Source organism: Botryllus schlosseri, chromosome 11 (assembly GCF_051294905.1).
Source record: "Botryllus schlosseri isolate E-star chromosome 11, Bs_hap1, whole genome shotgun sequence".
NCBI lineage: Eukaryota > Metazoa > Chordata > Ascidiacea > Stolidobranchia > Styelidae > Botryllus > Botryllus schlosseri.
The window spans coordinates 2673541-2686382 of record NC_137246.1 but is presented as its reverse complement, the minus strand read 5'-3'; the positions used below and the strand labels follow the sequence as shown (position 1 = coordinate 2686382).

Sequence of the window (12842 nt, the reverse complement as noted above, 5' to 3'; positions counted from 1 at the left end):
GCGTAATCACAATTAACTAGAAATGATATAATTAGATGTAGGGTTTACTTCTCGACCTTTCAATCTGTCATCTCGATGGTCATGGCTCATGCGGTTTTCAAATTGAGTTTTCGCCTCACGCACAAAGACAATCGTGACTTTCTCAGTGGTGAAACATCTCTCCTATTTTACGCATCCAGTCTTTTTGCTTGCGTCGTGCGAGAGTAGTTGCATGCGTGGTCACTATTTCGCGATTGCTTGCTAGATGACGAGATGCAACCCAACCAAGGGATACGGCACAGGTGTAACTCTGGACCGGGGTATCGCGAAATCAACACCAAAGGTACCGTCGTAGAGAGGTTTTTCGGTTTCTTGTTATTCGATCATGCTGCTGTATTTTTAGGAGACACCGTCCATGGATTGTCGGTGAACTCCAAAGATAACGACGGAGTGACGAGCTTGAGCAGCGTCGAAGATACTTTTAATGATATGTTCGACGAACTCGCCCAACAGAGGTTGAGTCTGTCCACTTCCAAATTCGAGGTATCGCTACCCGTACCAAATGATTAGGCTGAGATTCGTGCCGCGTTTTCACTGGCACTGTTTGTAAATGTGCAACGCTTGTCTCGGGGTAGTTTTGAGAGAATTTTGAGAAATCAACCTCCCGAGGGTCATTCTTACAACTGAGTGAATTAGCACTGGCGTGATTGGATTCTGAATTGAGTGTTAGGGGGCTTGAGAAATATAGTTTGAGTCGCTTGATTCCTGACTGAAGTTGTGGAAATCAATTTGATTATGTCCCCCCTTACTCTGATGCAGGGGTTTTCAACCTTTTTTTACGGTCTGAAAATGTTCTGCGGCTCAACTCTCAGCCCAGATTCATAGTCCTGCTCACTGCGTGGTAAACACAGACGGCGATATGCCTCATTGCTCTGAAATATGCGCATTTCTCTTGGTTGTCATTATTAAAATCTTGACCTGCGACATGAAATCGCGTGAAAAAAATTTTCTTGTTGAGTAAATCTAACGAAATGATTTTGAGCCTCCTTCGAGCTCCCCCCCCAAATTGGAGGGTTTAGCGTGCGGTAGTTACGGTCCTGGTATCCTGTTTAACTCTTGTGTACATGATGGACGTCCACTGTTCCACGCACGTCGCGAAACTCAATGATCTCATCCCCTCATCGGCGATCTCAAATTGAGGTTGTAGTTCCACTATGGGGGAGATCTGTGGTGGCGAAACGATTCTGGGCCAGTTTCAAACAATTTTTGACGTGATTTCGGTTAATAGGACACTGCAGAGATGTGGAGAAAAATTTTTATTATGCAAGCTGTGTATATGTCTTGCCCCTACTGAGGTTGCGATATCAAAAAATTCAATCCTATGATGCAAACAATTCATGCGACTCTTACATTATGTAGCCTACAATGATTTCCAGGGCAAACATTTTTTTCCCGATGTTCCTAAGATTTATACGCTGCTCTAAATCTGCAATCCAATACGATTCGTTACCGTGGTGCCGTGTACTTCTACAGGAAGTTAATAATTGATATCAACATCAATGATATCAACTTTGACTGTAATCTTTTGCCAGTACGGCTGGAACCCGCACCCTGACGTGGACAGTCTTAAGAGCCAGGACTCTGGCTCGATCGACCCGGGCTGGAACCCGTTTGGCGAGTCTAACGGCCCCGGCGATCAGTTTCTGGGTGAAATAAGCGAGCGCGCCGACCCGGACGCCAAAGACGCGGAGGAAGAGGAATGGGGCAGCTGTTTGGAGGATTCGAATTTCGGTAACTGTCTGTTGGTAAACGTAATGGCGGCGTGCTGTATCTATAAGTGACGGCTAGGTACAGTTTGGGAAGCACGGATGTACGGATGTGTGTGCTATAGTTGCATACAATAGGGCTGTTCAAAAATAGCTTTTAATTTCTAATTTTACTGTGCAATTGATAAAAATGTTTGGTTGCCTAAAAAGTGCTGCGCATCTAATTTGGCTCCTGTTCGACCGGTAGGAGCGGAGCTGTAAGTGTATTTCGGAATTGTTTCAAAAAAATGAAACTTCTTATTTTCTTTTGCCTTGAATTTTACTGCCCGCCCCATTAAATTGTTCTGTTGTCTAAAAAAATGATGCGTGACAAACTTGGCTCGTATCCAACCCATTGAAGTGAAGTTCTTGGATTGTAATATTTAGAATTTGAAATAAAATAGTATTTACCGTGGCAAATTTTATCATTTAACTATGATACTCAGATAATCGAGTCGAACTTGTCATGCATTGTTTTTTTGATTACGGAACAATTTCATGGGATTGGCGGTGAAATTTGAACAATTTCATCTTTTTAAATCAATGCACTATTTTTACTCTGATGGCTTCGCTCCTACTGTTTGTAAATGAGTCGAATTTACAACCTTACATTTTTATCAAATTGCCAATAAAATTTGAAAAAATGTGAATTTCGAACACTCATAATAAACATTGTATTACAGATGTGTTTCGTAATGAACAGAGTTGTAATGGCTCGAGTCATGACTCGACTTGAATCGGGGCATTTTCTCAAAATACGTACATGACTTGAATTGACTTGAGTCAATTTGTGTACTGACTCGACTTGGACTCGAGTCATTGCGCATTACTCGAACCAAGTCCCACGACTCGAGACTCAGACGGCCAAGACATGCATTTCATTGTAAATTTCAAGAATAGTAAACTAACCACCCTATTGTGATTTCGTCTATTGGTACTGGTACTCGAAAATGCGACCAGAAACTGTTGAAACTGAGGAAAATTCGTATATTATAAATGCGAACCATTCGATATCACCAAACAGAGTTATAAAAAGTGGGTGTAACAGGACTTTAACTGGAAACTGAGCAGTCAACACAATGACTTGGACTCGGACTCGAGTCATAATACCATAACTCGGACTTGACTCGGTGGTGAATTGAAAATGACTCGACTTGACTCCAGTCAAAACTATAAAAGTGAGATTGACTTGCGACTCGGAGCCTTGAGACTTCATTACAACCCTGGTAATGAAATACTTCTACTTTTTAAAGCAAGTTTTGCCTACTTTCACCAATTGCGTTTTTGTGATTTCAGACTACAACTTGTGCTTCATAGTTTGCGTTTCTTAGGAAAAACTAGGCATAAAATACTTTTTGACTTGCTGGAAATTTGAGCTCTCAGAGCAATTCGTATCGTTTGCACTTTTCGATATCGACGCGAATCGGAAGGCAGTCGCACGCATGCCGTGGTGTGGTAATTTTGCGGTGATTTGTGTCGAGTTTTAATTCTTGAAAAGCAATCGATTTGGTGTAGTCGTCAATTTTGGTGATCTTGGAGATTCCCGTGATTGTGCACTTGCTTGTTTGGTGTCGATTTGCGTAATTTGATTTGCGGTGGCGATCTATAGCGACGCGGGTGATTCTGCATTCAGATGATGTACAAGACGATGTGGGCCAACACTCCTCCTTGGAGTCCGATTACGCCTCCGACAGTAGTGACGGCTTCGATTACAGCTCAACCTCTGGTAGCCCATGTCATTTCGGGTCGCACGCCCTGACCTGTTTTGAAGATACGACGCCCTGTAGTGTGACTAACGCTGCTACATCTACGCCTGTTGTCAGAACGCGCATACTAACCCCAGACACGATTTTGAAATCCAACCCTTCTCTATCGACCCCGGTGTCATTGCGCCAGTTTGGGCATGATTTAGTGAGAAAATCATACTCAAGCCCCGGGTCCCCGGTCATGACCCCCAAAAATCAATCTCCATCCCACTCTCCTCTACGCCGTGTCAAGTCTTATCTTTGCTACACTTCGGTCCAACGATCGCCGGTTCAATCGTTGCCCCGCCAGAGCTTGTTCGCATTCGGGTCTTGGCGTGCTTTCCCGGTCACAAAACTGTCTAGCAGTAGGCACGTGGTCGAGCCCTTTACTGCCGCGAACAAGTCTTCTTTATGCTCTCGAAACGAGATTAATTGCAGCATGCCGCGCTCGCAAAGTAATCATGTAGTGGGTGAGTCTTTCTGATTTCCTTCCGCTAATCTTAATTCTCTTTTTTTCACTGATATCCGATTGAAAATCGAATGTATGCATGCGGTTGGTGATTAGATTCGTGAAATTCTTGATCGCTATTTTCTGTGCTGTTTTTTTCCCGCTGGTGGATGGTTTTTTAGTATCAATCTATGCTTCAAATTGAGTATTCGATTTATCACTCATTATGATGTCAGAACAGTGTGAATGATGTGTAAAGTTCAAATATGTACCTTTTATGCGAACACAAAGAATATAATGCCCGCTCTACATCACATTATTTTGAATGTATGCATATTTCATCGCGCTGTCTAACAATGAAGTGAGTTTGCACAGCCCTAGTTAGGAGCTAATCAACTGTTGGAATTTTTTATTTCTGTTAGAAGAAGTTGATGCTTTGAAAAAGATTTCTCTGTTCGACCCTCTTGTAGTTCTAGAGATCTGCATTAGAAACTCCTCGCATTATGTGTTCTGATGAATTCACCTGTGCAAATTCAGGTGCTGCTATCTCATGAACCATGCATTATCATCAGTCAAAATTTATTTATTAAATCTACCATTAAATTTCGATGAATTGGTGAGATCTTAGCATACTTAATATCTTCTGTTCTTCTTTATTTCTGTGTCAAATTGATTGCCGTATGCATCATGATCGGAATTGACAATGTTGGGAAATTTGTCGCTAATGTCTATGGACATATGAATTTAGATAGAAGTAGGGTATTATGTCTTTTGGGAGTAGCAAATTGAATGAACCCAATCTTTTTTCTGCAGTATTCCTTTTAGCAACAGTTGGCATCCGTACGCAATATTTTATTCTCCGAGATCAGCGATTTTCCACTCGCACAATCCAGCGCTACTAACTGAACGCATGCTGCCCCTTGGCATCTTCTAATTTGAAGTCATATCTACAGGAATGCTACCGCCATGTGATCCGACATCACTAGACGGCACGACTGACAAAATCAGTGACTCTCCTAGCATGCTAACGAAGGAACAAAGTAATAATCTCATACTAATTGGATTAATTGCGTGTCGAGACGGGTGATGTGTGTGCATGGGGTTAATTTGTTTGGGTTACGCCTTGAATTCTTATTAGCTAGACTGTAAAAATAAGCCATGATAAAGAATGCACATTGCACAGTAGGGCTCTTCAAAAATAACGTTTTTTCTGAAATCGTACTGGCTACTTGATAAAATTGTTAGGTTACCTAATTTAAGCCTACACACCAAATTTGGTTCAATTCCAACCAGTAACCGCATTGCTACAGGAGAAGAAAGTTTCTATATATTATATAAAAATAAATGAATTTTTTTTTGAAAATTTTCTGTTCACCCCATGAAAGTGTTAGGTTGTGTATGATGATGTACGATGTTCACCAAATTTGGTTCAATTCCAACCAGTGGAAGCCGAGTTATTGCCGTCGAAAAATTTGGATTTGAATAAAGTAGTATTTACGGTGGGCACCACTATAATAAATAATTAAAGAATTGGTCACCGTAAATACTATTTTATTTATATTCCAAATTTTTCGACTGTCATAACTCCGCTTCCACTGGTTGGAATTGAACCAAATTTGGTGAACATCGTTTCTATACACGACCTAACACTTTCATGGGGTGAACAGAAAATTCTCAATTTTTTTTCTATTTATTTTTATATAATAAATATAAACTTTCTTCTCCTGTAGCAATGCGGCTACAGGCTGGAATTGAACCAAATTTAGCTTAAATTAGGTAACCTAACAATTTCATCAAGTAGCCAGTACGATTTGAGAAAAAAAGTCATTTTTGAAGAGCCCTAATGCACAGTGCTGACATGATTTATGCTAAGCTGTTTTTGGCAATTCTGTTAGTTACGGCTCCAAGCACCTTCGTGTAGAAGTGCTAATGGTTCTCAAATCTTATCCTGGATGGAATCTAAATTTATCAAAACACTCCCAACTCAAGTAATGCTTACAGTACATATTCAAATTCCTAACATTCGCTCTTACTTCAGGCCCGGTGATAGTTATTGTTTGACTGCATTTCCCAACAATTTTCTTTCCTACGATTGTTGATATTCTCTACTAAATGCTGACGATTACCCCTGACGAGTGTCAGCTGAAAATAATCGGGTTCATTTCAATATCACTATATCATTCAATTGTATATTGAAGTTCTGCACCTCCAAGAAGCTTTTCATTCTTCCTCATTGATATCAGTCCAAAGGTTTTAAAAACGATCCCTAGATATTTTATTTTAAATATATCGCTGATTGAAAAGGAAGTCTTGTAGGTCCACAAATCCTTGAGACTATAAATGTTTATGAGCAGGACATTTCTATTTGGGAGGTGAATGACATATGGCAAACCAGTCTATTGTATAGTATAATTCACTACCGTTATCGAAAGTACAGAATTACCATTTCATTTTATGCATAGTTGGTTTCAATCGCACGCAAACATGAATTTAAAAATGGAATGCCAAGTACAGTTGATTCTGTCTAACCCTAGACGTGTAAACACTTTTGCGCCAATAAGAATTTATTTTCCTTAACGCTAACTTGATTCTGTTCTTCAGACTCAAGTGAAGTAGCAAGTCAAGGGTTGTCGAGCCCGCCGTATCAAATTTACAAGCACGACTCGCGTCACAGGTTCGTTTCTTGTGTGTGTAACCCTCGTGGAAGCTTATGATAGAGCAATAATTGTTTAGATTAAAAATTTCAACGACAATGTTGAAGTTTTGAAAAATTAAAACATTGGCCGGTGTAAAGCGATTATTTTGCACAAAATATATTCACAAGCAGTCTAGTACACCCATGTAACAATGAAAGGACTAGGTTGACTGCAATTAGGACACTGCGCTCTCTTTTGACCCAGTTTGACATAAAGATATTCAACATCCCATTGCTAGTTTTAACTTTCATCATTGAAACATACTTGTGCGAAAATATTGACAGTGGCCACTGAAATTTTTTATTGTAACATTGATAGTCCGATCTTAATGTCTATTATGATCCATTGGTGATAATTAGGGCAAGTTTTTGTCGCAGTCAAATCCGTGGAAAGTTGCATTTATCATTCACAAAAGTTGCAGTAAAATGCTACATTCATTTTTCACAAATTTGCACGAAAAAGTTGCATTTATGGACAAGTTCCTTGAAATTAATAAAGTATGAGATACTCAAATCGATCCGTATTCAAGGCGCAATAGCAAAAATCGGTGTTGGCGACTTCAACAAATTCAGTAGCCTGTGAAAAATTGACCCAGTGAAAATATATTTTTTCGACGTTATAGCCTGAATGTACATCAATAATCAGAAAGGACCTCAAATTTAAACGACAATGAAATAATCAAGCGGTCTATTTATGTATTGTGCCAAATATTTCCAGTAAAAAGTTAGCTACATGAAAAATCGAAAAGTTACAGAAAGTTGCATGAAAAAAAATTGGAAAAGTTGCAAAAAAATGCAAAGACTTGTCCTAGTATCAATCAGTGAACTCTCAAAATCGCCTGACCAATGTTGTTAAAGTCACAGTAAAGAATCATAATGTGACATGGCTACTAATGTATAGAGAGCTTTACAGAATGCTAATCGTAAACTCCTGTTTTATCATCTCTTATTCAATGTCTCGCAATAGCGTTGTATGTCCCGTAAAGATTTTACTTACCTAAAAATCGAACTGATAAAGTTAGACCGCAAGTGCTCTATTGAAATTTGCACCTCTTCCAACTCAGGTACGATTCTACCGCGCTTCTCATCCCCGAATCGCACTCCAAGTCGAGAGACGAAATGCGCGACAGCATCGCGGAAGTGGAGGATGACACGAGCGACTCTCCGGATGCAATGCTCGAGAAATCGTCCGACGACATCCTGGGATTGCACTCCAACACGCATCCGAGTAATATTTTTTAAATGGATTAAATTTGAAAATAACGTCACAGCGGTGACAAAGTAGTTTGTGTCCATTTTTCAAAATTTGAAATCCGTTTTTCGTAGCGAATGGAGTGTTTGTAAAATTTTCATCTCTTTCTCCATATCTTGGCCGGGTTTATGTTATTCACATAGTTTCGAAACTTATCATGGCCGAGAAATGGCCTGAAGAAAATGAAAACTTTGAATGTAGTTAATTTTGTGAAATGTGTGAAATAGACATACACAACTGTGATTACGTAGCGGTGAGCCAATCTAGAACAGTGGTTCCCAACCTATTTTCCCTCATTACCCGCTTCCAAAACAAACCTATCCCCCCTTCAAAATGGTCCCTCCAATAAAATTTGGTTGGTGTTAGTTTATTAGTGACTTGCTATTGGTGAAAGTTACAAACCCCTAAAACACACGGAATACAATTAACAGCACAGAAATGGTAATTGTAAACGCAGGGTTGCGCCCCCGTAATTATCTGTACAAGTATCATTGTGGTAGAATCAGAGAAGCCCATGTCCAATTGTGCACTTTTAGCGTCTTGGGAAAATAAAGTAAGATTTTCATTTCCTTTTGGCCATATTTTGGCATTGTCGCAATCTTACAAAAACTTCATATTCCCGAGATCTTAAAAATGGGCATAACGCATAAGTTATTATCATTCAACCGTGACAATATACTCATGTGCCAAGCCAGCTGGAAAAACGGGAGGGGTTTGAAATTTGTGTAGTTTCATGTATATTTCCTTGAGTGACAGGCTTAATATGCACTGCATTACCCAACAGACATACTACGACAAGCATCTGTAGGCGGAAGCGACGCCACGTCAGACGATGACACAGTAACTCAACAAAACAAAACAGGTAACCATCGTAATATCAAGTCAACGTAATATGTTTCCTATCAACTCCCACTGTCTCGCCACAGATAGCCTTCTAACTCCGTCGGAGGACTGTAGCATCCTGGCCGGGGGCAGACGGACGGGCTGGTATCCGGAAGTGGCGGTGGCCCTGTGGCGGAGGCTGCTCGGCGCGTTGGGAGACGTGAACAAGATCGTGGACCCGGTGATGCATCAACTCGTGTTCACGTATCTTCTCAAGTTTTGCGACGTGCTTTTTAAGGTAATGTGTTTTGATTGCTTTGGTCGCTTGCAAAGTACAGATGGTTATTGGTAGGCAGAGCTGGACGTCTGAAAATTTCCAGATTTTTGCAAATCATATTGGAATGAGAATGACTAAATTCACAAAACTTTGAAAATATTTCACAAATTACATTAGAATTGCTCAAATTAGTCTAACTAAACTAATATCATATAGTGTGGCAACCTTTTCAATCACAATTTTAACCATGCTGCTGTAACGCCAATGTCGTGAAGGGGAACAATCTCTGTAGATTTTACGACGCTGTCGGCCATACTAGGGCATTTATTACATAACGAGCGCTTACAAAAAATCATAAATATTCATTCCGTTCTTGTGAAGTTCTTGAGATTAATAATTGAGCACTGATTTCGAAAATTGAGTTGTTTCGGCAGTGCGCGCTCGAATTATATTCGTATCATCGTTTCCGCGATTGTGTTACTTATGCCGAAAGTCAATACGGTTACCCCGTTTTATTGTTTGAGTTGTGATCTGGAATTTTCGGCCGACTTTTTATGTTTGATGTCTGCCCGGTGACATGTGTGCATTTCGTGCTTTTTCGAGACTTGGAAAATACAGAGAGCATTGACGCGTATTTTACGGAGGAATTCTGCAAATATATCGATGTTTACAAGGTTGAGGGTCTTGCAGTCAGACAACTAGAAAATTTTAAGCTTTGAATTATGGCTGAACAGTGTTTTCCAATTGGGTTAGAATCGGAATTATAACTACACAGCTTTTTACAAATTAGATTATGTTTGCAATTACGGAATTCGTGAAATCTTGGAAATTCAATCAAGTTCAGTTTGTAAGAAAGCGGAGCTCATTCGCGTGAGCATTAGAATAGCAAATGCCAGGAAAATCGGAATTAAATTGACAGAAACATCTCACAAATTAGATTAGAATTCGAATCAGAGCAAAGAAACATTCCGTAAGTTAGATTAGAGTAAGAATATCGGCATTATGCTTGATTAGTTTAATTGGACAACTCGAATTGTCTAGTTTTCCAAGTCTGCTACTGAGCTGAAGCCGTATCTTATAAGTAGGGCAATTCTTTTACCTAAAAAACGGAAGATTTTGACCTAAAAAATCAAAGTTTTCGTATTTTTTTTACCTTAAATCTAATTTTGACCTAACGTATGCAAATTAGTTGTTTTCCCACTTACTGTTGGAATTGTACAAAATATCATCATTTCTGGTTCGGAGTGTCTGTCCTTGCGATGTAGTTCGGGCTGAAAAATCTTTTTGACCCAAAAACTGACAGATTTTTCCATGAAAAAACTTGATTTTAACGAAATCTGACCTTATGAAGAATTCCGGTAGTTACATCACGTATTATGGTGGAAATAATTAAAATCTGTTGCAGTACAACGAAAGATACTTTCCTACCTTCTCGGGTAGGAACTGTCTGTCCTGACTACGTAGCTTGCCAAGAATGGAGAAAGAACGTTCAACAGCAGCAGTTGTTGGCTAACAACACACCGCTGGTGACACACTGTGTTGCTTCTTTCTGACAATGTTGTCTACATCACTATTTTTCATAATACCCATGCAATGCCCACACAGTCTTGCTTCAGTTAGGATATTGTGGTACGTTGAGCGTAACACCATGTCAACCCTTTTGTTTTATTTTAATGTATATGATTCACAATGAGCATACAATGAGCCGTCTACAACGGTAGGCCTATAAAGTAAGCATCAGGCTGTAAAATGTCAAATGATAAGTTACAATTTTGACCTAATTTTGAATTTTTATGACATGAAAAAAAATGCACTACTAGTTTTCATTCATTTCATTTTTCATTCATGTTTGATAAGTCATCTCTTATGTCACCAGTAGCAACAATTTTTGATGATATTCTATTTATATTCAAATACTCAGACAACGACAGTTATGACGGAAAATATCGCATCTTCGTCAATTTCCTGTGTCTCTCACTGGTGCAGGTCTATTCATATTTTAGAAAGCAGTCCTTATTCTGTTTAGTATTTACCATCCTACATTAGATTTGGTTTGTACGCTTTGGGAGAGGGTACCTGACGAAAGCAGACTACTTGTAAGATTTATCATAGCACTTTTTGATACATAATGGAGGCAGTTAATTGTGCATATTGTTGTGAAGTTTAAAGCTTAACTACAAATGAAGAGGCTATTGGAGGTACAGAACTTCAATATACAATTGAATAGTATATTGATATCGAAATAAACCCGCATATTTTCGGCTGACACTCGTCAGGGGAAATCGTCAGCAACTAGTAGAGAATTGGAAAGAACATTGCACATCAACAAATCGTATCACAAAATATGACGTCACGCGCATGGAATTTTGAATAATCGTGGCAAAGAGAGCGCTTAAGTTCAATGTTCTATTTTAGACTGTACACAAACTCTTTATGTAGGCACAGGCTTGGTTGGCGTATTTTGATCAAAGTCAAGTCCAAGGCACCCTGATGAAAGTGTGAACACAAATTCTGTCTACAAATGGGAATGATAAATATTTGTATTTCTAATCTACAGCTGCCAAAAAATGATCAATTCGGAACAGCTTAGATCTAGATGCTTTGCAATAAAACTACTAGAATTCACACAGATAAATAGATACAAGAATTCACTGACTACAAATTGTATTGTTACTCCGTATTTACCACGTTCTGGCAAACGGGGGGCACCTTGAAATGAATCAATATTTGTAATCTATTTCGATGATCTATTAAATAGCACCAGACAGTGTTGACTATACCTAGGAAAAGCTACCTTGCAACAGCATACCGTGTGATTTAACAGCTATCGAGTGAGCAATGTACATACAGAATTCCGGCCTGTACCTGGCATTTCCTTTAGCAATTGATGTAAATGATTGACGTCTAAACACTAAACGTCTGGCCTATAATGCATGCTAAAAACGCCCTTCTGTTCGTATTTTCGTTGCAACCTGTTGTGTGCGATTGAGAGTCAGGCAGTGTTTGCAATTAGATAGTTTTAAAATGGTTTTGTGTATTGCTCCTTAAATCCTAATGCTTGCGATAATGGAATTGGTTGTATACTGGAGATTTAATGTGTATCGGGGAAGTTTTTGCCCGACTTTTCAAGAGAGTGAATGAAGGCTGAAGGGCTTTTAATAAATGGACCATTAGCCGATGGATTGCATGTGCAATGCAAACATATGTAATAAACAAATACTGCGGATAATCATCTCAAACTTCATAGTTTTTGTGCCGGTAATTATAGAAGAATTTTCGTGTAGACACTGGGTATGCTTCTATGTATTTAAATGTGATAACTAACTGATGCAACAATTACGATTCGTTGGTGTCATGTTAGAGATGGCACAAAAGTAACTGAATAATGTCGATGGATAACTGTGAGTTGTCAGCAAAGGAAATTGTAATCTCAGGAAGTATTGTATTGATATTGATGATATCGTAACTTGAGCCCAACTGATAGGTTTACCAATAATATCGAATTAATGTCACACTTTGAAAGAAATGTCGGTATCGGCCATTAGCCTAGACTTGAAAAATATCGGCAATTTTCGTGACCTCAAAGCATGGTAGTTGGGACTCGAGAGAACCATAATCTAATAGACGGTGAATCAGAGCTGGATCAATTGTAATTTGTAATTGAGCTGAATGTAATTAATTACATTTTTTCATGTAATTGTAATTGTAATGGAAGCATTTCTATTTTGTGTAATTGTAATTGTAATTGTAATTATATCAAAATTTTGATCAATTACAATCTCAATTACATTTTCATGGAAACCTGACAATCACAACATA

The 12842-nt window shown here is 39.0% G+C and overlaps 1 protein-coding gene across 9 annotated transcripts in view; it reads left to right on the top strand.

Moving 5' to 3' along the window:
* LOC145450737 (ral GTPase-activating protein subunit alpha-1-like) overlaps positions 1–12842 on the top strand; it is a 76037-nt gene that overhangs the window by 32783 nt on the left and 30412 nt on the right. For 2 of the 9 annotated variants that reach the window (XM_080329241.1, XM_080329243.1), the window contains 9 exons: positions 245–322; positions 383–522; positions 1572–1770; positions 3418–3999; positions 4931–5017; positions 6579–6651; positions 7737–7900; positions 8709–8786; positions 8851–9044. In XM_080329241.1, the coding sequence (XP_080185367.1) occupies positions 245–322; positions 383–522; positions 1572–1770; positions 3418–3999; positions 4931–5017; positions 6579–6651; positions 7737–7900; positions 8709–8786; positions 8851–9044 (1595 nt within the window). The remainder of the gene's footprint in view (positions 1–244; positions 323–382; positions 523–1571; positions 1771–3417; positions 4000–4930; positions 5018–6578; positions 6652–7736; positions 7901–8708; positions 8787–8850; positions 9045–12842) is intronic. The other 7 variants (XM_080329242.1, XM_080329245.1, XM_080329244.1 and 4 more) reach the window with 7 other exon arrangements.